The sequence below is a fragment of the Podarcis vaucheri genome (genome assembly GCF_965113315.1).
Source record: "Podarcis vaucheri genome assembly, chromosome: 11".
Classification (NCBI taxonomy): Eukaryota; Metazoa; Chordata; class Lepidosauria; order Squamata; family Lacertidae; genus Podarcis; species Podarcis vaucheri.
In genome coordinates, this window is record NC_138749.1 from 26,552,390 (window position 1) to 26,580,273 (window position 27,884).

General features: G+C 45.9%; 1 protein-coding gene across 4 annotated transcripts in view; it reads right to left on the reverse strand.

The window, feature by feature from the left end:
• HTR1A (5-hydroxytryptamine receptor 1A) overlaps positions 1-27,870 on the reverse strand; it is a 45,702-nt gene extending 17,832 nt beyond the window's left edge. For all 4 annotated transcript variants that reach the window (XM_082191783.1, XM_082191784.1, XM_082191782.1 and 1 more), the window contains exon 1: positions 24,020-27,870. In XM_082191783.1, the coding sequence (XP_082047909.1) occupies positions 24,488-25,819 (1,332 nt within the window). In that variant the 5' untranslated portion in view covers positions 25,820-27,870 and the 3' untranslated portion in view covers positions 24,020-24,487. The remainder of the gene's footprint in view (positions 1-24,019) is intronic.
• Positions 27,871-27,884: the final 14 nt, after the last annotated feature.

The window sequence follows — 27,884 nt, forward strand, 5'->3', positions numbered from 1 at the left end:
ATAAATGTAATGATAAAGAAATATATGAAAAGCAAGGCACCTTGCGATAATTTGATCCTTGACAAGCATACTGAACTGATAAAAACTGACTTTGACCTTAGCTGTGCACTCCTTTTCTGCCCGCACTGATGTTAAACCCAGACTGCCAACCTGTTCCAATAAGGCAGGAGAAATTCTTTCTGTGGGGAACTACATAGAAATTATCCACACCAACCCCACACCTGGAGATTACCCTATACATGCATTTTTCATCATTCTCCACCTGAGGGCCATCATTAGCAGGTTCTTTGCAAGAAGAAGCCTTCACCCTTTAATCATTATATATGCAGATAACTTTCTGCAGGCAAGTGATAAACGTAAGCAGTTAATACGCTGAGCCTTAACTTCAAAATAGCCTATTTATGAGCATCTTCATCAGCACCATAAAAGGCTACTTGATCTTGTAGCTTTCATATGTATACACTACCAAACATGTATATGATGTGCTGGGAGCTCATTATTTCAATTTGTAAAGTGTCATCCAATTAAATAGTGAAAAGAAATAATGGCAATGTAACCTGGCTGATGAATCACAGGCGCACGCAGAGAGAGAGAGAGAGAGAGAGAGAGAGAGAGAGAGAGAGGAATCACCAAGTGCTAGAGGCCAAGAGTACTCAAAGGGCCAAGATTTGTTTCTGAAGAGTGTTTGTTAGATGTGACAAATGGCAGCTAAGACTAGGAGCCCAAAATCTCACTTACAGCAGGTCCTGAAAGACTGCATCCACTGCTCTTTCGGCAGGAAAAATACGTATATCCACAATAGATTAACAAGAGTGCCAAATTACCTCAGCAGCTGCAGTATGTGAAACAGCAGACTGTGTCCTTAACAGTGCTTTGGTGTTCATGTGTGTGCATGTGGTAAGTGGGGCTCAGGGCCTGGGACTCATGGGAATAAGAATGAGGTCACAGAACAGGCTGAGCAAATGTAGAGCAGAATTATTGTACCCAACACTGCGCAAGCGACGCAGTGCTACTCATGCTACAGGACTTCCCCTTCTCCTTTCTCCAATCCCCCATCTGCTCCAGAGGTCCCCCAACCATCTGGAGCAGACTTTGAGGGTGCATGGGGAATCTGCTGAGGAGAAGAAGGGGAAAGCAGAAGTCATTTGCATGGATGCGTTCCTTCTTGTTTGGGTTTTTCCCCTGAATCACAACAGCCATTCAGCTCTTCCTCCCATTCCCCCCTGTGGTCTAGTAGACGTCTGGGGTAGACTAGCCTCCGTGACTAACCCAGGGCATTCTGAAATACTGACTGGGGTCAAGGAATGGATCTGCCACAAATATTCTGGTGCACTGAAATACATGCACGCTAGAGACCCTCCTCCCTCCAAGGTTGAACGTCTATAGATTCCGGGGAGGGAGCAGTAACACAAACAGAATTGTCATCCTTCAAGAGTCAGTTCCAGCAGCAGCACTTGAGCGGAATGGAGCAGCAGCAGCAGCAGCCTCATGGTGGTGAAATGGGCATGGAGTAGGGAGATGGAGCAGCTGGTGGAGAATGTCACGGCTAAAATGGCCGCTGTTTCTTTAATGTGAATAAAGCTGGGTCAGCATGACTCAGCGGTCTGAACCAGGTTGTATATATATAGTGAGAAATGTTAGTTTGGCTGTGGCTGGTGTTTGGGTTGGTTGGTGCTGGTGTGTATAGTTATTCAGTCGTGTTTTGCACAAAGACTTTTAAGAATAAAACTCTGCAAAGATATTCTCGTGGACTCTTTCTGTGCCGACAAGGGTCCGAGGACCAGGCTGAAGAGATAAAGGGAGGTCAGAACCCTTTCCTTCTTTTTTGCTTTTTTACAAACACTGACAGAGAATTTGGCGGCTAGGTTGCTCCCTCTCCCTGCTCCATTCCCATTTTGAGAGAGAAGAAAGGTGCTTTCCTTGCCCCCGTGCTTTTCTAGCTTGGTGGTTCTGTCTGCATCTGTCTGAACTATTGCTGTGTGCATCCAGATAAGTACATCCTTGTCTGCAGATCGTCTTTCAAAGCTTCAGGTAATCAAATGAAAATAGGAGAGCCCTGTGCACTTGCTATCTTCATAATGAGAAATGCTTTTTCTTCAGTTTTCACCTCTTTTTGGAGTTTGATCAGCAAGATTGTTTTGAAACACTGTAGATTTATGAACAAAAGCTTGGATCTGACTGGAATTGTCTCTAGCCAGCTGTTGTCTGGCATTTCTAAATCCCATTTTCTAATTTGCAAGCACCTTCTCGTTAGATGGCATTATGGATTCCCTCCCTCCCCCCTTATACCTACAGGACTAAAAATGCAAAAGTGAGACTTGAAATGTAACCTGGGAAAACTCACATCTAAAAGCTGCAATCATAGGCACACTTACTAGGGACTAAGTCCCATCAGTAGAACTTCCTCTGACTAAGATGTATAGACTTGCATAGTAACTCTTTTTTATATTATTATTATCATTATTAATTTTAAAAAAAACTCAGCAATAAAGCATCAAGTCTTTTCTAGGTTAACATCAGTAACATTGCCAAAAAAAGAGAAAACATCATAAAAATAAGACACAAATTTGCATGAGCTAATTTATATGTATAGATGCAAAATCAGATAGCATTACTATACAAGTTAAATAGAAACACCATACAGCTCACCACCACGGAGAAGACTGTGAGCAGGTGGCCCGTGTGCCTGCTCATTCTGCTGTCCAGACAGCAAGTGTGGATGGGCAACTACAAGTCCCCCCCCACCTGCTCTCCCTTCTGATCACTCTTTAAACCAGGCATGGACCAGACCATCCTTCAAACAGAGGACTCCTTCAGACAAAGGACTGACCTCTGACAGCCCTTCAAACTTCCATAAAGTGGGGCACATGACTACCCTAATGTAAAGCTAGTGCAATCCTTATAAACGCTGAGTGGAACTACGTTCTGCTGAATCATCCTTGTGCTGTGACCAATCTACCGTGTAAAAGCTGTTCTATTTTCAGCTGGCATCTTCCCCAAGTCTTATTTTAGGACTCCTGCCTTGAGTAACCTATCTCCGAATGAACACAATGGGCAGCTGTAGCAGCAGAACTATGATAGGTCCAACCTAACCATGAAGTGTGATTCACTTCCTAGCTCATGCACAGGCGCCATCATTAATTATTTGAAAACCCCAGGCCTGCAGATCTACAGATCTTACTTGATAGGATTTAAGGCCTAATTTATATCCTTGCCAAACCGCAATTCCAAAAGTCTTAGAGAGGGCACATCATCCCCTCCATATGCACCTGAAGTAACATGTGCCATAGGTGGTCCATGTTCAGGCTTTTACATTTATCCTGAAAGTCAATAATGAAGGGAACAGATGCACCTCACCAGGGAGGGTGTTCCACAAATGGGGAGCCACCACTGATAAGGCCCTGTCAGGGGGAGTCAAGGCAACCCCATCAGATGGGCAGGGTACAAATAATACATGATGATGATGGTGGTGGTGATGCAGTAGCTAATAGGGCCACAATTAAATGGGTATAGGATTGTACCTTAGTTAATTAAGACCTAAAGTAAATATTTACATCTGTGTACTATACTTGAATCAGGTGGCCCAAATTCACCTTACCTGAGGCAGCAGGCTAGCTTGGGGCAGGCACAGGGCAGACTACAGCTCTGTCCTCCCACACCTTGCCACCATCTCCCACCCATCTTCAGCACCTGATACTTGAATTGGCCACCTTACTTGGTCTAGCAGTAGGGCTGGTGCTGCTAACTATTCCTATCTTTTGGGCAGTGGGCAAAAACTTTAAAAAATAATAATAACCTAGTCAGTTTTTATAGATACAGAGAGTGGGGTGCAGGGATTATTTATTTATTTATTTATTAGTCTGACCTTTCATTGTGCTTTTATCTGCTGGTTGTTTTGCATGTTGTTAGTGCTGTTTCCTTTCTTGTGCACGACCCCAAAACCATTGGTTGAAACGCTGGCATATAAATGTTTTAGGTGAAGGAATAAATAAAACATTAGCAGCAAAATACCACCACATCCTTTTGGATAGGAAAATGAAATGCCATTGAGATGGGAAAATGTGGTATGCATACTGTAGGAATAAATAAAATATTGGCAACTAAATACCACCAAATCCTTTGGGATGGGAAAGGAAAATCTCCATTGGGATGGGGAAAGGAATGTCAAACTCAAGTCACTGCAGAGATATGTGGCAATGAATAAACTTAAGAACTTAAGGAATTGGGATATGGACTACCGTATTTTTCGCCCCATAGGACGCACCGGCCCATAGGACGCACCAAGTTTTTTTGGGGGGAAATAAAGAAAAAAAATTATTTTCCCCCCCAGGCGCTTGTGGGTCCGGCAGCGGGGAGAAGTGCTCTTCTCCCCGCCACCCGCCTTCAGACCAGGTCCAGGGACAGCGGGAAGACGCGCTGCGCCTCCCTGCTGTCCCCGGAGCTTGCGGGGCTGGCGGCGTGGAGAAGCACGCATCTTCCCGCCATCAGCCTCCAAACCACATCAGGAGACAGCGGGATGGCGGCGTTCCGCCTCCCCGCTGTCCCCCGACCTTGTGGGGCTGGCACTGGGGCTCTCCTGAAGCCTGGACCCCGACCCCTCTCGCTCTCCAGGCTTCAGCAAAAGCCTGCATTCGCTCCATAGGACACACACACATTTCCCCTTCATTTTTGGAGGGGGAAAAGTGCGTCCTATAGGGCAAAAAATACGGTAAGTGTCTCATTTTATATACCGGTACCTGAGTCAACTGAAGTATATGGACTTTATGCATGCAGAAGTCAATATTCAGTTCAACATTCTGTGAATTGAATATTCAGTGAGGAGAGGGCAAGGAGGCTGGTGTTCCATCAGAAGGTGAGCTGCTCAGAACTAAAGTACTGTAATGTGTGAAGGGACTGCTGAGGAGCAGAGCCACCCAGCCTGTTAGGATAAAGAGACACACCAGGGGTACTTCCAGCCACTGAGAAGGAAGGACAGGAAATGAGTTTGAATGTATGAGTAAGGGTCAAGCAAAGAGGCAGATAGTAAACAGGCAAAAACAAGTGAAGTTAACCAAAGATGGGAGTAAGATACTGACTGCAGCTGTAATAACAGGAAAGAGCACCTTCCAGGGTGAGTAAGAGAAGAGAGCTTACAGCTGGATAAAGGGGTGGCATGCATTACCAAGCAGGGAGGAAGGGGGTAAAGGAGGAAGGAGATTTGCAAAGTCCTGGACAGCATACTCCAGTAGTGGGCCAAGTCTCAGGAGTATAAATAAACAAACCGAAGACAGTGCCTGCTAATAAGAAGAGTCCTAACATCACCTTGCCGACAAAGGTTCATATAGTTGAAGCTATGGTTTTCCCAGTAGTGATGTATGGAAGTGAGAGGTGGACCATAAAGAAGGCTGATCGCCGAAGAATGGATGCTTTTGAATTTTGGTGCTGGAGGAGACTCTTGAGAGTCCCATGGACTGCAAGAAGATCAAATCTATCCATTCTTAAGGAAATCAGCCCTGAGTGCTCACTGGAAGGACAGATCCTGAAGCTGAGGCTCCAATACTTTGGCCACCTCATGAGAAGAGAAGACTCCCTGGAAAAGACCCTGATGTTGGGAAAGATTGAGGGAACAAGAAGAAGGGGACGACAGAGGACGAGATGGTTAGACAGTGTTCTCGAAGCTACAAACATGAGTCTGACCAAACTGCGGGAGGCAGTGGAAGGCAGAAGTGCCTGGCATGCTCTGGTCCATGGGGTCACAAAGAGTCGGAGACGACTAAATGACTAAACAACAACAACCTTGAAAGAGAGATGGACTCACCAGGTAGCTCTGAACACAAGAGACAAGCTGGACTTCACAAGTTCTCATTAATTAAGACTGCAATGCTACACTCATGTATCTGGGAGTAAGTTCAATTGAACCCCATGTGACTTGTTTCTGGGTATGCCCACATAGGATTGCATTGTAACGTTTCTAAACTAGAGAGGATGCTGTAGGTAACCAGTCTTACAAACAAATGCACTGCCAGTCTAACCAGGTGATTTTCATTGCCAATTACCCCGTACACATTTATACAAAGCTGAAGTTATCACCCAGCAGAGCAACTACTCAGCATGGAAGACAGTACCATTTATTCAATCAGGACAAGCCATATAATTTGGCTGTCAAAGGCCTGATCAATATTATTACAGCAGAGGCAACCAAGTCCACAGCCAAATTGACAGAGGTCCAGAATAATTATTTCAGCATCTTGATGTGCAGCAATATTTTGACAGGTAGCCAAGACTACTATTAAATCAAAACAGATACTGAATGGGAACTGAAAACAGGAGCATGCTTGTTTGAAGCTAAGAATCAGGATTTTCTCACATTTAGCTAAAGAGAATTTCACCACTTATATTTACAAGGCACTTATATTTGGCAGGCTATGCCGTACTTTGCTTATGGTGGATCAGGGATAAGGAATCCATGGCCTTCCAGATGTTGCTGGACTCCAACTTCCATTGGCCTCGTCCAGCCCATCCAATGGTCAAGGAAGATGAGAACTGTAAACCAGCACCAGGTGGAGAGACACAGGTTCCCCATCCCTTCTATCGCAAGCAAAGTGACTTCAATACAAAAGCACCCCCAATGGTTTATCTTGGTGTGTTCTTGAACATTAATATTCTTAGCTTAAGACATATCTTTTATCTGTTTCGGAAGCTCAGGATTGCAAGGGGAAAGAAGCATTTTCTGCATCTTTCATGCTGATCACCATATGTCTAACCTAGGTCTATGCAGTACAGCAAAATACTGAGCTGGTAGTTGACAGATAACATACATTTCCATTTCCAATTACATTCACATAGTCATAGAACAGTCACAGCTATCTCTGCTAAGGGCAGATCTGCATGTTAGAAGAAAAATGGAGCTGCCACTGAAAATGGCAGACCCGTTATGATTCATACTAATTGGTTATTTCTTGACCTGCTGGAAGACTTTGCTTATTATTTGTTTATTCATCAATTATGCTTTTCAGTCATTTTTTAAAAAAAATATTGCTATGATCTAGTAAATTCATTCATGATAGATTATGTTTCAATTAGTTGCTTTAAGGGGTTTTCTGTTGTAATATGTTGATACCTACATGTTGCCTTATGTATTAATTTACATTTAACTGCTGGCCAGAGTGTAGGCTAACTGTTTATGTTTTTTTTAATTGTAATGTTTTCATCCATTTGATGTAAACCTCCTCAAGCATCTATGGAAAGATGGTATATTTTAAAAGATGATATTGACAAAAGAGGCAAATAAAGTCAAAGTCTTCGCTTTACCTGGCAAACCAGAATGGGACCCAGTATCTGTGCACAGTGCCCCATTGTCCTCCCACAGCAATTCTGTATGCCTTGGCCAACATATTGTAAGACATGGATTGGGAACCTCGGAACTGTGGGTGAAATGCAGCCCTCTGGACCTCTGTAGCTTGAGAAAACCCTCATTAAGGTTCCCCAATTAAACTTCCCCATGAATGCTTTTTAGAATCTCTTCCCCCAAACCAAAGGTTTTAAAAACACACACACAAAGGGGCCATATGTTTCAGTGCAAGTGATGGAGTTTCGATATGGCTTTAAGCTGAGATACTGGAGACCCACTGCCAGTTGGGGTAGCCTGGGGATAGCCAATATGTTGCTCTACAAATGTTCTTGGGCTAAAACTCCCATAAGTTCAAGACAGCATGGGAATTGTAGTCAAACAATATCTGGAGAGCATCACATTGATTACACCTGGGGTAGACACTATGAGACTAGGTGGACAAATACTCTCATCAGGTATAATGCCCCTTGCTCATGTATTTGTTTAAATTATCTTACAACCAGTGCTTTTTTCTGGGGGGATGCAGGGGTATGCATACCCCTAAACATTTTGTGAATCTAATTTTGACCTCATTGAGGGGCAGCATTTCAATATGAGTAGGAAAATGAGAGTACCCCTAAACATTTTTTCTTAGAAAAAAAGCACTGCTTACAACACCTAACCTGTATAAGCAAATGTCTCCATAACTCCAGCCTTTCCCAGACCTTTTTCCCCCCAATATTCCTACTACCTTGCATGGTCTTTATGGTGTTCTTTTAATTAGGTCGCTATACTTTCTTCTTTAAAGTAAGCTGAGCAAACGTGACAAAGGATGTAAATATGCAGAGCGACATCTCACAGCCAGTCTAAAAACAGACATTTAAGCAGGGCTTTGCTGGTAAATTGCCAATCCCCCAATATGTAGGAAAAGGGAACATTTGAGAGGGATTTGTGAACAATGTTTTCCTGGGGGAGATGGCTAGTACAAACTTGTTTAGAGAGCAATTAAAGCTCCTAGTCAAGGGGAAACAGTGTTGAATGGAGCAGCATCTCCACTACTGCATTTTGGGCCCTGCCTTTTGCCAGGGCAGAAGGGGGAGGCAGTTTTTGCCTTAACTTATGCTATGCTAGCTTGAGGCTAGTAGTGATGTATGGAGGTGAGACCATAAAGAAGGCTGATCGCTGAAGAATTGATGCTTTTGAATTATGGTGCTGGAGGAGACTCTTGAGAGTCCCATGGACTGCAAGAAGATCAAACCTCTCCATTCTTAAGGAAATCAGCCCTGAGTGTTCACTGGAAGGACAGGTCCTGAAGCTGAGACTCCAATATTTTGGCCACCTCATGAGAAGAGAAGACTTCCTGGAAAAGACCCTGATGTTGGGAAAGATGGAGGGCAGAAGGAGAAGGGGACGACAGAGGACGAGATGGTTGGACAGTGTTCTCGAAGCTACTAAAATGTGTTTAACCAAACTATGGAAGGCAGTGGAAGACAGGAGTGCCTGGCATGCTCTGGTCCATGGGGTCACGAAGAGTCGGACACGACAAAATGACTAAACAACAACAGCTTGAGGCTGGTACACTACAGAGGCCCAGACTGGGTCCCCATCTGGATGCTGAACTGGCTTAAGATCTAGCAGCACTTTGATCAATTCTGCACATTTATTAGTGCATTTATATCCCACCATTCTCAAGGTGACACATGTGTCTCTCCTCCTTCCCATTTGTATCCTCATAGAAACCCTGGGAAGTAGGTTGGACTGCAACCAAGGTCACCAAGTAAGCTTTATGACTGAGGAGTGATTTGAATCCTGGTCTCCCAGGTCCTAGTCCAGCACTCTAACCACTACATCACATTGGCTGTCTAGTCACATAATGGGCATATTGTTGCTGATTTCCGCACAAGCATCGCTATCACTAAATATATATTAAACCAGAGCTGCTTGTAGAAGGGAAATGACTTGGTGAATGGGTACTATAAGCCACAGAGCAGATGAAATACATGTTGTTCAGCACTATGAAGGTGACACAGTGCCCTTAATGTATTCTAAATCATCTTGCTGGATATGTGTGTGCAGCACAGACATAATACAAATGGCAAGCCAGAATAGAGGCTTCCTATTCTGCTGTAAACCAGGATCTCTCCTGCAAAGCAACCACTCAATCATCTCTGGAATTCACAGCCGTCGCTGTGTTTAAAAAAATTCTGAGAGCGCTAAAGCAGATCCCAGCCATCACCAACACAATGGAACTTTCCATTTTTTTGTCAAAGTCAGTGTTGTCTTCCTTGATTGTGTTTTGTCAGAAACTGAGGATACTGTTGTTTCAACAGGCTTCTCATTTACAATATCTATTAGGATTAAGGCTGTCAGGTTTCTAGGTAATTGTTTTATATATGTTTTTGTCTGTTGGCAATTTGATTATTGTCTTGTATTTTAGGAATGTATTGCATGTATTTTTTATCTTGAAGGTTTCTGTGGGCGGGGAGTGGAAGAACACGGAAGTAATCATTGCTACTGTTGTTGTTCTATCATTATAATTATCATTGTTGTTTTCAGCTAGTAATCAATCCATTTGTTGGTAAAGACACAGGAAGGACACCAGACCAATGGTCCATCAGTCCAGCATCCTGTATAAAAAAAGTGGCCAACCTATGGGAAGCCCACAAGCAGGACCTGAGCATTACAGTACAGCCTCCACTTGTAATTCCCAGCAATTGGCATTCAGATCCACAATGCCTCCAGTAATGGAGGAACAACAGTAAAAGTAAAGGTCCCCTGGGTGGTTAAGTCCAGTCAAAGGCGACTATGGGGTGCGGTGCTCATCTCACTTCAGGCCGAGGGAGCTGGCATTTGTCCACAGACAACTTTCCAGGTCATGTGGCCAACATGGCTAAACCGCTACTGGAGCATGGAGGACCGTAACGAGTGCCAGAGCACATGGAAACACCGTTGACCTTCCCGTCACAGTGGTACCTACTTATCTACTTGCACTGGTATGCTTTCGAGCTGCTAGGTTGGCAGAAGCTGGGACAGAGCAATGGAAGCTCACCCTGTCACGCAGATTCGAACTGCTGACCTTCTGATCAGCAAACTCAGTGATTTAGACCACAGGGCCACCTGTATCCCAGCCAATGAAGGAACAACATAGCCATTCTGTCTTATAGTCACTGATAGTCCTATCCTCCATTAATTTGTTGAAAGATGTTTTAAACTATCCCAGTTTGTAGCTATCACTGTCTCCTGCGGAAGTAAGCTGAACAGTTTAATTATGTGATACATGAAGAAGTACTTTCTTTTATCTGTCTTAAATCTTCCAACTTTTAGGGTCAGTGGACTATCCACTTTGTCCACCTCATGCTTAACTTCATGTCCTCCCTCACTTTCCTTATCTCTAATGTTGCAACCTGTCCTCATAGGAGCATTGCTCCAACCCCTTGATCATTTTTGATGTCCTTTTCTAAAACATTTCCAGTTCTACAAATATCCTTTTTGATGTGTGGCATGCAGGCCTTTTTGCATGCAGTGGTCACACCATAGATGCATATAATGGGCAGCATTGCGATATTGGCAGTTTTTATTGTCAATCCCTTTCTTAATTATCCCCAACACTGAATTTGCCTTTTTCACAGCTGCTGCACACTGGGTTGACATTTTCACTGAGTGACCTGCCATGGCCCCAAGGTCTCTTTCCAAGGCAGTCATTGCCAGTACTGAGCCCATTGGTGTGTTTGTAAAAACAGGGCCTTTTGTCCCAATGTTCATCATTGTACACTTGCTTACACTTATGGCCCATTTTGGAGCCCCTGGTATTTAACACAGATACTGAGTCAGCAAACATACAGTTCCAAACTATTCATCATAACCTTTCATCGCTTTTGTGCCTTTGAAAGCTGTTTGAAAATATAAAGAAACCAGAAGATGCAGCTTTTCCTAGCCCTGTACTGAAGAGAAGTGTGCCTCTGTGCCATGCAAGTCTACAAAGGGATCTGCACAGGTAACAGTAAATAATTTTGTGCAGTATAGTAGCAATGCTAAACCATGATATTGAACCATAGTTCTCCTTTAAGTGTTAACCCAGCCCAGCAGCTTAACTATAGTTAAAGGATTCTTGTCAGCCAAGGCTTGCAGTGGGTTTATAAACCTTGGTTAATGTTAAACATAATTTAGCATTACATGCAAACCCAGACCCCACTACACCATCAGAATTACCTATTTGACCTAATTCATTCACCTTCAGCTACTGAAGGGGATGAAGCCCCATCTTCATCAACCAGGTTCCAATCCTTTCCTTAGATCAGTGCTTCCCAGACTTGGGTATCCAGCTGTTTTTGGACTACAGCTCCCATCATCCCTAGCTAGCAGGGCCAGTGATCTGGTATTATGGGAACTTTAGTCCAAAAACAGCTGGAGACTTAAGGACTAGATTTTTACTTTCCAAAGATTAAACTTTTGACTTGCCAGTTTGTATTCAACTAGTGTTTGCTTCTAGTAAACCCACTGAAATTAATGGCCAGGACTAACTTAGGCTGTTCATTTCAGTGAGTCTACTCTGAAGAAAATGTGACAAAAAAAACCCAGAATGCTGACTTCTGCACTCACCTCTCTGCCTGTATATTACAGTAACAAAATAAATAAGCATAATCTTCTCTATAGATATTGCATTTTCAGGGAAACTTTTACCAACCTCCATTAATATCAAAAGAAGGATTCTAGCAGTCTTCAAGGGAAGTTCATATACAGTACCTATGGTAATGCAGTTTCTCTGCCCTTAAATGACTGCAGGACCTATTCCCCACAGCAAGGAGCAAAAATTATTTTGCTCTCCATTTAGATTTTCTCTTTCATCATTGCCTGTGCTAACATTCTTCTTAAGACTTAAAGAAAGCATTCACATTTGTGCATACCTGCTACTCAAAATATTGATTTAATATTCTTCTCTACAAGAACAAGTCCATAATGCGATTAGAAAGTCGGACCAGGGTACTATGAAAGCTGCTACAGACAAGTGCAATTTCTCAACATTAATTCCTTATCAGAGCGAATGAACTGAGAGAAAACAAGTGCTGGGGCTTAGCCCTATGTGAGCTTTAACAATGGCAATTAGCTGCCCACAGGACACCTATTTTTTAAAAGCCACACTCTATTGCCACTGGGCAAGAGTCAATAATAGAGAAAGCAAATATTCAAAACTGGATTAAACCAGTAAGTGGGGATCCTTCCAAAATTCTCCTTGGAGTTTCTCCCTGGATTTTGACATTCCAAATTACCTATTCCAGTTTTAAAAGGGGAACCCAAAGCATCAGTAATTCTATTTTTTATTATCAACACTGTTACCGCAGCAGTATTTGCAGCAGCTGCCAGTGGCGTAGCATGGGGGGTGCTAGGGGTGCCGGCCGCACCGGGCGCAACATCTGGGGGGGGCGCTCGCTGCCTCCAGAGTCGCGGAACCGACGAGCTGTGCGCGCGCCCGGGCTGAAGGCGTCCGGCAGGCAGCGGCTCTCAGCCCCGCGCGTCAGGGCCGCGGAGGACGCGCCAGGCAGCCCCTCCTCACAGCCCCACCTCCGCTGCTGCTGCAGCAGCTGCTGGGCCATGTTGCATTTTCCTCGCCTCTCTGCCCCCCTCCTCCTCCAGGCAAGCGGCGTGGTTTGGGCGGCAACTCGCCTCAGATTGGCAGGTTAGGGGTTAGGGGGGGCGCAAATTACTTGCCTTGCCCCGGGTTAGGGGGCGCAAATTACTTGCCTTCCCCGGGTGCTGACAACTCACGCTACGCCGCTGGCAGCTGCATGTACCCATCTATTATTATGAAAATTGTAATGTTTTCCCACACAAATTTGGCATTGTATTCTGCACATTTTGCCCCCAAATATGCATTTGTGTACGCATTTTAGTACATTCAGTATTGCATAATCTGGAGAAGAGTGAAAAACAAAGGATGGTTGTATTCCAATCTATATGTTGATCTAGAAAGTGTGGCTCTGGTCTGTTCACATTAAAGTGCTGGACAAATTACCTTGAGCATCTCTGTAGAAAGGAATGCTATTTGCGAAGTATAAGCCCCAAGCTAGAGGGAAGTGCTATGGCTCAGTTTGGGGGCATCTCTTTTGCATGCAGAAGGTCCCAAGTGTCTCCCATCGTCTCCAGGTGAGGCTGGGTGGATCCTTGCAAAAAAAGAAAAAAGAAAGAAAGAAAGCCACTGCCAACCAGTGTCGACAACATCAGGCTAGACGAACTAATGGCCTGGCTTGATATGGCAGGTTCCTAGTTTCCTGAACTCCACTGGGCATGCATAACTACATGGATGGTTTATTTTTTTCATCTCTCCAATCTGCTATTGAAGGTCACTGACCAGATACATGTTCAGATTAGGTGGAGAATAAGTATATGTCACACCCCTGCTTTTTCATATGAAGTTTCATTTTTTTGCTAATGAAAACTAGTTCCCTTTAAAGGAAAGCCCAACGAAGGTGGGCAAGTGAAAACAGGATTTTTTTCCTCTCTATTTTTATAAAACCCATTAGGCAGCTTTAAAATGCCTTCATTTATTTTACAGCCGCCTTATTTTTCTTGTTCCTCTCCCACAGCAATTCTAGGCGGGTTCTTTAATTATGCTCGCAATGGCCATTGCTGAGTTACCCTAGCAGTACTACGTATTTCCTCTGTAGAAATATTCCATCTGGTAGCATCAGCTGTCTGCTAGTGCCAGTTCTTTATGGTACCCTGTTGCAACGATATTCAGCAGTAAAGTATCAACAAACTTAAGCCTGCCTGTACAGCAGGAACTGCCAACTTAGAGAGAAGACACAGAATCAGCATCAGACTTAATTTCCTTAATGAGCTCTGTGTGAGGTTTTTGCAGGGAAAGCTGGCATCTGTGACTTGCTGGAGCTATCAAGGTTCTCTAAAAGCTGCACCTGTTTGCTAGACGCGCAGATCCACCAAGAGGACTCCTGAGTACCTAAAATGAACTACTTTGATAGCAGTCAAAAAACAGAAAGCTTCATTTGAACTATCACTTTGGAAACAGGTTTCCAATCAAGGAAGACGAATCCAGTTCTAACCTAATATTATGAGCTTAATAGAATTGTAAAGCAACAGTGGATTTTTTTCTGTGCTTCCCTGTTGTTTGATGGGTGGTGTTTTCAGGGGCATCCAAGCTCACCTTGGGCTAGGGAAAAATTCCCACAGAGAACCACAACCCTCTGCTTATTACTACACTCAGTAATATCCGTTGAACTCTTATGCTCCTCTATAACTGTGCTAAAGTCAGGATATAAAGCACTTTGTGAAATGTTGACTGGTGGTTGGGGAAGGGATGGAAAACCAGAGGGAGATGGAATGGGGAGGAAAGGAGTGGAGTTTCCTTGGACTATCACCCTGAACAGGAGCACTCCACACTACTGGCTTTTGTATGTATTCAGACTGATTTCTAAAGCACTCCAATATACTTGAAACAACATCCCTCATAAAAAGATTCCCTTTCACGTTCATGCTTAAACATGGAATCTGGTGCATCTCTGCAACCCTCTCTGCTTGGTTGTAAGTCACTTTGGGTTGCCTTGGGCAAAGTAAAGCGTCTAACAAATTTAATTAACAATAATAGAACCATGCAAGCAATCTCCACCTCTCCATGAAAAAGGAAATTATCATAGTAAACTGGAGGACTCAGGATACATTCCCACAACCATGTTTTCCAAGGGAAACATCCCTTCAGCTTCCATGGCACAATGTTTGTGCGTAAAACTATTCAAAACAATCCAGTGGTGATTAGTTTGATTATGTGAATCATCAGTGGGTTGCCTGCATCCAAATTATTACAAATATGCGGCTGTGGGAAATAAAACTGATGCCAAGGATGTGAATCTGCTTCTCAAATCAGTTCCGCTGAAAGAAAGCTGAGTCAAATGACTTCTCTACGATAGATATATTTGTTTAACTGTCATTCTCCCTCTCCAGGGAAGTCTAGGCCTGTAGTTCTGTGAGGGGAAGCAGATTTGTCAACACTCCACCAAGGTACAATTCCCAGATTCTTTTAGGGAAGCCTTGACGGTCAAAGTGGTGTGAAAAATCGTCCATGTCTATAATGTAAATATGGTCCTACTGATCACCCACAACCCATAATTCAACTTCCACTTAAAATGGCAAATTATGTCAGGCAGACACGTGGTTGAAATAGAAGTATGATTTACGAGTTATATTTCTCTAAAGGCATAATTTCTCTGAAGGCATAGTCCACTGATGACTAATATAGCCTCTTCCAGATCGTCCATTAAGAGCTGAAGCCATGCATGTAGCTTTCTGTTTGCTTCAAAGCTCTTTGATTGCCCAGCCAAAGTGGAACACTCATAAAACTGTTGCAAAAGAAAATTAATTGACTAAAAAAAGGAAATGAAAGAGATTGTGCATACCTATATCAGGGTATGGGTTCTAATCTGTGGCCCTCCAAGGGTTGGTGGATTATGTCAGCCCCAACAAGCGTGGCCAGTGGTCAGGGATCATGGTGGTTGGAGTCTAGCACCATGTAGAAGACCACATATTCCACACTAGTGGTGCATATAAAAGAGATCTAGACTGACCATTCCTTCCATTTTGTGATACATCTCCCTGAAAGGAGTAATAAGAAAAAGAGGCAACCATCATGACCCACAACACAGGGAACTTGCAGCGTATGGCAGAGGACTCTGATGATGACAAGGTTCAGATGCCTTCTTTGAGAAGACAGCCATGAGCATGTCAGAGGGCACAGCCCTGCCAACACCCTCTAACTCAGAGAATGAGTCCCATGAATTGCTTCTGTCTCCCCAGCCCTGCAAAAGGCAAAGGATACAAAACAAGGTAAAGGTAACAGTAAAGGTAAAGGTAAAGGGACCCCTGACCATTAGGTCCAGTCGTGACCGACTCTGGGGTTGCGGCGCTCATCTCGCTTTATTAGCCGAGGGAGCGGGCGTACAGCTTCCGGTTCATGTGGCCAGCATGACTAAGCCGCTTCTGGCAAACCAGAGCAGCCCACGGAAACGCTGTTTACCTTCCCACCGGAGCGGTACCTATTTATCTACTTGCACTTTGATGTGCTTTTGAACTGCTAGGTTGGCAGGAGTTGGGACCGAACAACGGGAGCTCACCCCGTCACGGGGATTCGAACTGCCGACCTTCTCATCTGCAAGTCCTAGGCTCTGTGGTTTAACCCACAGTGCCACCTGCGTCCCTACAAAACAAGGTAAGAGCCCTTTAAATAACCAGCCAGCTCCTCCAGGGAGACAGATCCTACCACATTCTAGTTCTAGCCTACAACATCTCTGCAGAAACAACATCATTTGTAGCTTCCTCCAGAGGACAGTGCGGGTTCCAAGATGTGACCTGAGGTGGAATTTGAAGTAGTGCTGAGGAGATCACTCCACCAGCACTAGCATCTCTACATGCCTGATGAAATGATATCACCTCTCTTCCACTCTTGCCCTGTTCTGGGGATTCTCCTGACCTCCTAGTGTGAATTAGGGGGCACGGATGAGGAGAGGGGAATCCCATTGTGTTTGTAGGATGTGTTACACTGGCTTCCACTAGTGCTACTATCTAGATGCATCCAGCCTTGGACTAGATTTGGCACTAGTCCTTCCCCTGTGATCCTCAAGTTCTCATTAAACTGGGCAGGAAAATCAGAATATAGGTAGTATAAGAACAGTTTATGGCAATGACCTGTCTATTCCAGTAGGGTGATATTCATACATAGCCAGGTCTAGGTCCTCTCAGTGTGTGAAATAACAAGCAGCTCTGAGCACCCTGTGCTTCACTAGATCACCTCCAGCTTCTGACCATGTGATATTTAGGGGAAACAAGAAATACAACCCATTTGTTATCCCATTTAATCTTCCACTAAAATAAATCCAGCTCTAATCCAGCTGACATAACTACATTTAGAAAGTATCTAGTGTTTTATACCAGGAAAGAGAAAGGAACATAGGAAACTGCCTTTTGCTGAGCTCACTACTGACTACACTAACATACAGTGACTCTTCATGATTTCAAATGCAAGTCTTTTCCCAGTTTTAGCTGGAGATGCCAGTGATTAAACCTGGGACCCACTGCATGCAAACCGTGCTGTCTGTCACTGAGTTACAGGAAGGAAGGGAAAGTAGGAACCAACAAATTTGCAGATGCAAACAGTTCCACACCTACACAGATAAATGATGCATATTTTTCAAATCATCATCATCATCACTACTCATGCATAGGGAACTTTTTGTTTCAACAAATATCACCCACCAGTAACACAGAGCTAATGAATTAATTTGTAAAGTCCCCTGAAATGTTGTTTATATATGTATGGCTAACAAATTTCCTGGATCCCTGTGTACAAGTTGTGTCTGTTGCTTTAATATGGCTATATCAGCAACACTTGTTAATTCTTGTGTGTTCGCCTTTTGCAATGTTCTGGAGACCTCAACTTCATTTTCAAAGAGCGGAAATTCAAGAACGTGTCGATCAAAGAAAGAGGGGAAAGTGAGATCAAAGATCACTTTAATTGAGAAAATGCAGTCCATTTTAATCAGAAAATTAGACTATTTATAGAACATATTAAAATTATCAACGTCATCGAACACAGTATGTAGTAGCATCAGTTCATGAGTGGACATATACATTCACATGAATCACAGAATAAACATTCCCTTTATCGCTAGGTAGCACATACTGTATCAAACTAAGCAGGACAATCACCTCTTTCTCTGTCTTTGGCTAAAGCATGAGATCATAGATGAACTTCACAAAGGTTTCAGACTATTTCATAGTGCAAAATTAGCATCCCTGTCAAACCAGGAGTTGTGAACGTTAGACTAGATCACAATCCATACCCTGTATGAAGATAGGGGGTGCTGTGCAAAATGGGCATTCTGTCACCTCCCTACGAGTTCTGATTCTGGAAAGGACCTCAAGGATCATCTACTCTAAACCCATCTCCCTTAAGACAACACATGCCTTCCTTAACCCATCCAGGTTAAGGATCATTCCAGAGTAGAAGACTCTCAATAACTTGTATTATTGCCCAACTAATCTTGCAGTCAGGAAGTGAGTCCTAACACCTAACATTTGTTTATACTACAGCATGTTAAAATATCTCACCATACACATCCCTCAGTGTTCTCTGTCTTCTTTGTGGTAACTTTTAAGTGCTGGAAAACTGACCCCAAACACATACATCTCTCTTTTCATACAAATTGTTTTCAGGCTCGAGATAACAAGGTTGACATTTTAACAGCACCTGAGAGATCTGTACCTGGATTGTAAACACATATATTTGGAAACAGGTCTGGTGGATTTCTATAGAACATCTTTCCAAGCCAGAGTGCTTGGGCTTGAAGCCAAGAAAACAAAATTCATTTTCAAAATGGGTTTTCATGGGACTTGGGTTAATTCTATCCATGCTATTGACACTGCTGATGTCAATGGATTTCGTTTAGGTCAGGATTACATTGAAAGGGGCAAGCCAGTCAGGTAAACTATGTGTAATAGGAGGGGCTGGGGAAATTGGGGGGGGGGGGCAAGAAACAGCAGGAAAGGGTTGGAATGAAATGCAACATGAAATGCAACATGAAATGCAACATGACTCGACTTCTGTTTATTTGTAAGTTTCCAGGAAATTGAATGGGACTTGCTCCTTGCTAACTGGTTTACATTAACTCCTTTTTGTGTGTGAATTTTTCTAAAACAGGGATCGGGAACCTCGGGATGGTGGAGAGGGGAAATGTGGTCCTCCAGGCATCTCCATCTGGCTCTCAAGCTCTCACCACCATCCTTCTCCCCAGGTCACACCCATCATTTAGTGTTTCTGTCTTGAATAAATGTATCCTTGAATTTGGATAATGCGTCTGTCTTGCTGTGCATAGAAACCAGCCTACTGTACATATGTAAAATTCACATATGTTGCCCTGCCAACCTTTGCCTTTGGCCTCATCCATCACCAGCATGTGGTGCCCAAAGTGTTGCCCAGAAGACAGTGCAGCCCTTGGGCTGGCAATGGTTTCCCCAACCCTGCCATAAAAGGGGGCTTTTCATTGTTTTGGCTTCCTTTAGTTAGTTAGTTAGTTACTTGTTTGTTTAAGCGCCTAAAGCTTTGAGTCCCATGGAGGCAGGACATGCATATAGGTAAAGCTGCTGTGAGACACCGTGAGGCCTGGGAGATGGTGGCGTATAAATCTTTTCAAAGTAACTTATGTAAAAGACTAAACCCTACATGCCAGTTGCTCTGGAGCAATGTCAAGGTATTCACATAGCAAGTCCAGCCCCTGCTATGCAACAGGGTGAAGTAACCTGCTTCAGGTGGCACCACGGAGAAGGCAGATTATAGATGAAGGAGAGAATTGGCTTCTTTTTCAAGTATTGGCCCTTGCAGAAGTATCTTGAACTGGTACTGTCACTGAGTCTTCAAAGTGACTTCAGCTGCCATGTTCAAAAATAAGCAGTCCCATTTGCAGGAGAAATGATTTTGAGGAGATATGGAAGGTAATTGTAGAATTTGTACCGCTAAAATGGAAAGGGGTCAAACCATCGCAAGAGATGTTGAAATTTTGGGAGGTTGGATAGTTACAATGGAATAGTTTCAGGGGTGGGGTGCACATTTATTATTATTATTATTATTATTATTATTATTATTATTATTATTATTATAAAATAAATAAATGAATAAAAAGAATAAGTGGTCCTGAATCACAACCTTTGCTTCCAACTCCAATTATATGGGCATTTAGTATAAATATAACATTAGCTCATTCACACCGTGATCAACTCCTGCCTGGAAACCAATGTCCCCACTGTGGAAGGACATGCGGATCCAGAACTCACCTCCACAGTCACTTACGGACTCATTGTTAAAACTGTGTTTATGGAAGACAATCTTACTCGGCTATGAGTGATCGCCAAAGATGAAGAAAAAGAATTGCAAAATTGTGCAAGATCCACTACAACCTAAATACCCCTTTGCTGTAAAGTGTATCAACTGCCCAATCAGCACACTGGCTGCAAAAGCACCCTTGAAATGATGGAGAACACTTTTGTTAACTACCTGGGAATTGTCTCTATACAATAAAGATGTAATGTGTACATCAACCCATAGCTATTAAAACCTTACATGCAAATATGATTCTTAGGCAGTAACAATCCACTTTCATAGTAGCATGCCCCCATAAGATTTCAGTGAACTCAGTTCTGTGTAAATATGCTTAAAACATGGATAGACTTCACTTGAAATTATGTCCCGTTCATATGCCTTTGGTGTTACTTTTAGTCCCATAAGGAAAAGTGCATTCTTCTGCATGTTGACTTGGAAGGAAGTCCCACTGTGTTCAGTGAGACTTACTCCCTAGTAAGTGTTTTTAGGATTTTAGACTTAAATAATTAGCAGTCAAACTGTATTCTAGATATGGATTTTAGCCTGTGTTAATTTGTTCAGCAAGGACTAACTCAAAAGTAATAGCTTGATATTGGGTCAAGATTGAAGTAGCTTTGCTGCAAATAATAATCTTGCTCTAGGGGAACAGCAATATTGCTGCTTTTTTATATATTAAAAAATACGGATGTAGGTTTCAGGCCTGAGAAATTCTGGGAGTGATTTATTTTTTTAAGAGCTACACAAATATTGCCATGCTCCACATATAAACGAAGGATGGGGAACCTGCAGCCCTCCAAAGGCTTTCAGACTCCAACTCTCCTTATCCCTGACCATTGTCCACACTGGCTGAAACTGATGGGAGTTAAAGTCCAACAATATCTGGAGGGCTGCATATTTCCCATCTCTAACTGGAAGATTAATGATAATTATAATTTGCTAAATTGGACTTCTTGTACGTACATGAAATTGAAGCAGCCATGTGGAAGAGTTGTACCACTTGTGACTGATAATGTCACAGACACTCTCCAATATGTGCCTGCAACATTGACGCTGCCGCATTCTACACAATAATAAAACTATCAATGGATGCACTATTGGGATCCTACCAATAACAATAGTTCAGTTGGAGAGCAGTGGAAATTGGATATTAGATCCCTGTAACAGAAGCATAGCTTTCAGAGAATATATCTGGGTCCTTCACAATGAATGACTCACATTTTGTTTCTATTATAACTTAGTCTTCTGGAGTTACCCTTCAGGGAGATATCTGCTGTGTAGTTATCCATGTGTGTTTTTCTTGGTGAAGCCCAGTAACTGAACCAACACAAATCTAGTCTCCTTATGAATTCAACCTTTAAAAATCTGTGCTGCTAATGAATTCTGACAAGACTTTTTTCCCTAGGTTTATTATGTCTTCATAAGAAGAATTCCAAAAGCTTTCCCATGGAAGCAAGTTTTACACAGAAATGCCCATTACTTCTTTGTATATGTGCTTAGGCTTGATGCAGCTGATGTCCATTATGTTCTACAGTCCATGACTTGTCAGAAAATCTCACTCCCTGGAAGCAACTCAATGCATTTTCCAGTCATGTGCTCAAGGGACTGAAGCACTGGGCACTCTAACATGGTTGCTCATGAGTTTAAGCTGACGTTTTATTTATTTACAGCTGCATGGCTATTTTTACAGCTGTGTGATGCACAAGACGCCAGACATACCTTTGTGCAAACTCCTCTGAAGTATTTGAGAGCACTTCCCATGCTCTGGCACAAGTTCCATTCATATCAATGATGGAATGCACAGAACTTTGGGAGTAAAACTTGCCCCTCTTCATTAATCTTCAACAAGAGAACTGAGATGATTAAAATGAAGGATTCAATATGAGTCAAAGTCAATGTGGGAGGAGTTAGGAGACCTCTTGCTGCCTCTGCTAACATATGCCCTTTACACCTACTAATCATTAGTGGTACATTAAAATGCTCTTTTCAAATAAAATAAAAAAGCAGAGTGACAGTTTTCTACAGTCTGCAATCCACAAGCCACATCCTTGGGCTTGTGAACTGCAGTCAGTAGCTGCATTGTAACTTTCAGCAAAGTTTATTAGACATGAGGGCTTTTTTATATGCAGACATGCATGCAGATAAACTCAGTCTGTGGCCACGTTTCTCTGATGGGACATTTAAATAATATGTAATGGCATTATATTACACATTTCATTTGATTTATGGACTTTTGCTATCTCTTGAGCAATGTTTTAACTTCTTTGTTCACTCTCTGGGCATACAGCTCACTCATTCACCTACTCTGCTGACAATGTGTCTACTTGGGAGTAAGTGTCTAGAGGCTTGAAGCCAGCAGGGTAAGTTAAGGGCATCACGTTCACCTATTGATGCAATATTAAGAGTTCCAAGTCTCACGTGTTGATCCCAAACAAGAAAGAGCAATACTCAACTGAGACCATATATTTATCTGGACCAAATGTTGTAAGCAGTTGCTAATCATTTATAATTGCTAGGACTGCCTTCTTTATTTTCACTTTTTCAAGCATTGTGGGAGACTCCAGTGATGCAGAACTATCTTTGTTCTGCTTCCAAAGGACACCTCTGGGCACTATCCACCAGAAGCTGTTTTGTCCCTGGAACAACTTTTTCTTATTTGCATCCTTATCAAGGATTTTTGATCTAATGAACGCTGCCTGCATTAAGCATTTCACTACTTATTTGTCCTGATAAAGGGTTGAATCCCATGCTAGGTCTACTCAGAGTAAACCCACCGAAAATAACGGGCACCCCAAACATTCATTTCAGCGGATCTGTTCTGAGTAAAATCTAGCTGGACTCAACCGAAAGCTATGTAAATACTGTATCAAGGTAACTCTACCGCATCGGTTTGTCTGCTGCAGGAAGTTCAGTGTGGCCCGGAAGCTTGCCTCTAGCGCTTTAAACACCTATTCAAGCTATCTCCTCGTCTGCTAAATCTTTCATAAGAGGTGTGTTTCCCACCATTTCAGGCTTCAAGCCTTAACGGCGGCCCGATCCGATGAACGTTTTTACTTTGAAGTAAATCCCGCCTCAAACAGTGGCTCTTCTCTCCATTCTCCTCCCACCCAAGTGTGCCAAGGACCGCGGGCTTCCTTGGGAGCATTGAGCTCGGTAGGACTTACTTCCGAGTAAACATGCGTAGCGTGGGATCGGCTTGCCCTTTCGCGGGAGTCCTGGACATAGAAATGGCTGACAACATATAAGCGGGAGAGCGCTCTCTACAATACATGGTACAGACCGATCAGTTAGCAAGTCACTTACAGGATTGCGGATCCGCTTGGCTCCCTCCCTCCTTTCCCACCCCACCGAAATGCACTTTGCCCAAGCCAGCGACCACCTGGAAGCCGCTCCAGTTGGCTTGGTTGCTTCGCTCCCTTTCAGAGTTCGTACTTACTCGGCCTTAAAAGAAGCAAAGAAGTTTTTTAGCTTCTTCTTTAAAATAATAAAAATAAATAAATCCGAGGGGGTTTTGGGGGGGGCGTGTGGGGAGCGAGCGAAGGAGAGAAACCAGACGAGATTTACGTTGTTATGCATAGGATGGTTTTATTGTGTGGTTTCAATTCGGGCAGATACCCTGTTTGTTTGTTTGTTTGTTGGTCGGTTGGTTAGTCTCCTGGTCTGCAGCCCATCCTACCACCCCCACACGCAAACACACACCCTCAAAATCCTAGATCAGCTCCCCTAGATCGGATTGTTTCTATGCACAGTTTGGAGTAAGGAGGAAACTCTGAGAAGGAGTCGAGGCCGGGAGCAACAACAAACGAGACTGTCAGGCTTCCCTGGGACGCTCCTACCTTCCTGAGCCGCCTCGCGGTGTTGAAGCAGGAGTTCAGAAAAGGGACCCCCGAGGGCGCCGGATGAGCAACACTGCTGGGCGAGAGCAGTTGGCTTTGGGCCCCGGTCTGTATTGGGACCCAAGGCACAGGGCAGCCTCCATTCGAGCGTCCCAAATGGGGAAAGGGGGGGGTCCAGGCGACGCTCCCCGCCCTCCTCTCCCGAAAATAAAAGAGCCATCAGTGCCCAATGAAAATGGCGCAGCAGAGGTGGGATGGCCCAGCCCCGACGGCGTTACAGGGCATCAGATGTCTGCAAAGCATCCATGGTAGAAGGAGGTGCCTGGGGGGAGGGGAGTTCATGAAGAGGTGAGGTGGAGGATAAGACCCACACACCCAGTGCCTACCCTACCCCTCTCCCAGCCCCCCACTTCACCCTCAAAAAGCGTGTCTCTGTGTGTGTGTGTGCAGTCCCTCCCTGCGCTCCAGTCACTGCGTGCAAAACTTGCACTTGATGATCTTCTTAAAAGCACTTTGGAAATCTTTGTTGAAGTAGGCATAGATGACCGGGTTGAGGAGCGAGTTGGAGTAGCCTAGCCAGTTGATGACGGCGCCCAGCCAGTCCGGCATGTAGCAGCCCGAGCCGCACAAGGGCAAGACCAGCGCCACGATGAAGAAGGGCAGCCAGCACAGGATGAAGGTGCCCATGATGATGCCCAGAGTCTTGACCGTCTTCCTCTCCCGGGCCAGGGCCATCTTGCGCTTGGCCTCTGCGTTCTTGGGCTCGTTCTTGCGCTCCGTCGACGGCGTGGCCGCTCCCGAGCTGCCTTGGGGAGGGGGGTGGGGATGGTGGTGGTGGTGGTGATGGTGATGGTGATGGTGGTTGGGCAGGGGCAGGTGGCTCTTGGTAGAGTTGGACGGGTTGACCTCGAGGATTTCCAAGGCAGCCACCGGGCCGTCCTCTCCCAGCCGGAGGGCCCCATTGACGCACGGGCCCTCAGGCCCTTTGGGCTCGACGGTGCTTTTCCAGCTTTTGGCCTGCTGCTGGGGACCCCCGTTGCTCCGCTTGGGCTCTCCGCTGGACGGCGAGGCCGACAGGCAGGTGTCGGCCACCTTCTCAGAGTCCTCGTGCTGCTGCTGCTTCTTGTCTGCTTTCTTGACGGTCTTGCGGATCCTGAAGCGCGCCGCCTTGAAGATGCGCCCGTAGAGGACCAGCATGAGCAGCAGCGGGATGTAGAAGGCGCCGAAGGTGGAGTAGATGGTGTAGCCGGGGTCCTTGCTGATGGTGCAGGCGTTGGGGTCGGCCCTGTCCTCTGGGGTCCGCCAGCCCAGCATGGGCGGGATGGAGATGAGGAAGCCGATCAGCCACGTCAGGCTGATGAGGACGGCGGCCCGACGGGGCGTCCGCTTGTTGACGTAGTCAATGGGGTCCGTGATGGCCCAGTAGCGGTCCAGGGCGATAGCGCACAGGTGCAGAATGGACGAAGTGCAGCACAGCACGTCGAGGGAGTTGAAGATGTCGCAGGTCACCTGGCCCAGCGTCCACTTGCCCAGCACCTGGTACAGGGCGGCCATGGGCAGCACGAGCACCGACACCATCAGGTCCGTGACGGCCAGCGAGCCGATCAGGTAGTTCGCCACAGTCTGCAAGGTGCGCTCCAGGGCGATGGCGGCGATGACACACGCGTTGCCCACCACGGCGAACAAGATCAGCGCGCCCAGCACCACCGACGTGCCCAGCTGGTAACCCAGGGTGGCCGCGGGCGCCGGGCTAGTCGGCTGGCTGCCGTTGGCCGCCGTCGTGCTGTTGGGCATCTCCATGGCGGAAGGGGGCCGGAGGGAGGAGCGGGGGGCGAGGGGGGCCGAGGAGGCAGCGCCTTCACTCCGGCGGCGGCGGCGGCAGCGGCGGTGGGCAGCAGTGCTTCCAGAGGGTCAGCACCACCATGGCCCCCCGACGGGACGGGCAGAGAGAGGCGGCGGCGGCTGGCGGGGCTCACGCGCCCCTCGCGGGCTAAAGCCAGGCAGCGCCTCGGGCTAGCGCCAGTCCCGACACACCGGCTGCATCTCCTGTTCCTCCTCCTGTTCCTCCTCTTCCTCCTCGGCTAGGCATTCCCGGGAGCAGTGCCCAGCACCTCCTCTCGAGCCTCCTTGCTGCTGCTGCTGCTGCTGCTGCTGCTGCTGCTGCTGCTGCTGCTGCTGCTGCCACTGCCCCCTCCCGCCGCCGCCGCCGCCGCTGCTCAACCCTCCGGCGGCCCCCACTTGCTGCTGGGCTGGCTCTCCTGCTTCCTCTTCCTCGCCCTTCCTTCTCAAAGTCTCTCTGCTTCTCTCTGGCTCTTGCCCGCCGCTTCTTATCCTCCCTGCCACATCCCCCCGTCACTCACTCACTGAGCTTGGCTTCTCGCAGCCTCCCGTTGCTCTCGCCGTCCCCTCTCTCTCTCTCTCTCTCTCTGCTGCTCCTCTTCCTGCCGCTGCCTCTTGGGCTCCCTCCTCGACTTCTTTGTCTCCTTTATTTATTTATTTCCTTCTGCCTGGCTCCCATTTATTTATAAATTTATATCCCTTTTCTCTCTGCCCCACTTCTTCTCTTCTTCCTCCCTTGTCTTCCCTCTCCCGCCTTCTCCCTCGCTTCTGCTCCGCTTCTCTAGCCCTCGCTGCTGCTGCTGCTGCTCTCTTTCTGCAGCCGCTCTTCCCCCGTCCACACACACACTTTTTGTAGTCCTCGCTGCCTGCTGCCAGCCCTCCCCTTCGTCTTCTCCTTGTCACCCCGTCGGCTTCTTTGCTCCTCTTTCAGCCTTTGGGTCTGCCCCCGGCTCCTCTCCTCTCCTCCTTTCCCTCCTTCTTCTTTTCACTTCTCCATTGCCAAGGACTGCTGAGATCTCTCGCCTTCAGCATTTTGTTGCCCCCCTCCCCCCAATTCTCCTCCTCTTGGGTTTATTTCCTCCCTCCTCCTCCCCTCGGTCCCTCCCTTTCACTTCTCCGCCCCCCCTCCACACACACACACACACACACAACGCCCCCACATAGACACCTCGTGTGTGTTAGTGGGTGCTTCTCGCCGGATGACATGGGACTCTGGGCTGATGGTCCTTTTCGTCAATGGAATCTGGGGCAGCATTCATTGGGTGCCTTAGCAGCCATAGGGGAGTAAGGATAGGACCGATAGGACACATTCTCTCCTCCCCACCCCAACACACATTCACACATGATCCACACACATGTCAGAAACTAGACCAGATAGATTCTCTAAAGGAAGGGGAACCCCCTACACGCAACGCAAACCGCCTCCTGCTCCCCGCCCCCCATCGCAACCCTCCAACAGCAGGCGAGAATCGTTAAAAAAGAGCAAAAGTTATAGTGGTGTTGCTGGGACTGCTTCGCCGCGCGTCAGCCCCCTCCCCTTGAAAACCCAGTCCCTGTAGGTGCGCCCTCAGCCAGGAGTGCCAAAGAGGCAGGATGCAATGGAGACTGAGCTTCGTCTTGGCCGGAGGCGACCCGGAGGAACTGGCGGGGCTTGACGAGGGAAAGCAGCGAGAACCGCTGAACTGAGCTCCCCGTCTCTCATTTCGCTTCGTTTCCACTGGAGCGCTTTGCCCGGGGAAGCAGCTCCGCTGAACCAGCGGAGGAAGACTGGCGAGGCTGGCGAGAACCGTAGGGAAGGGATCCCCCTTCCCTTCCCCCCCCCCAACCATCTCGTTCCCTAGCTGGAATCGGGCGCTTTGCAAGGAAGGCGGCGGCGAATGGGCATCCCTGCTCCGCTCCCCGCCTTCCTCGCGGCAGCAGAGGCGACGAAGTCCGTTTCGGCGCCGGCTGGCGAGCGCCAGCATTTCAGCACCCTGGACAGCGCTGAGCTTCAAGGGCATTTGTCGCCACCTGCAGGCGCGCCACG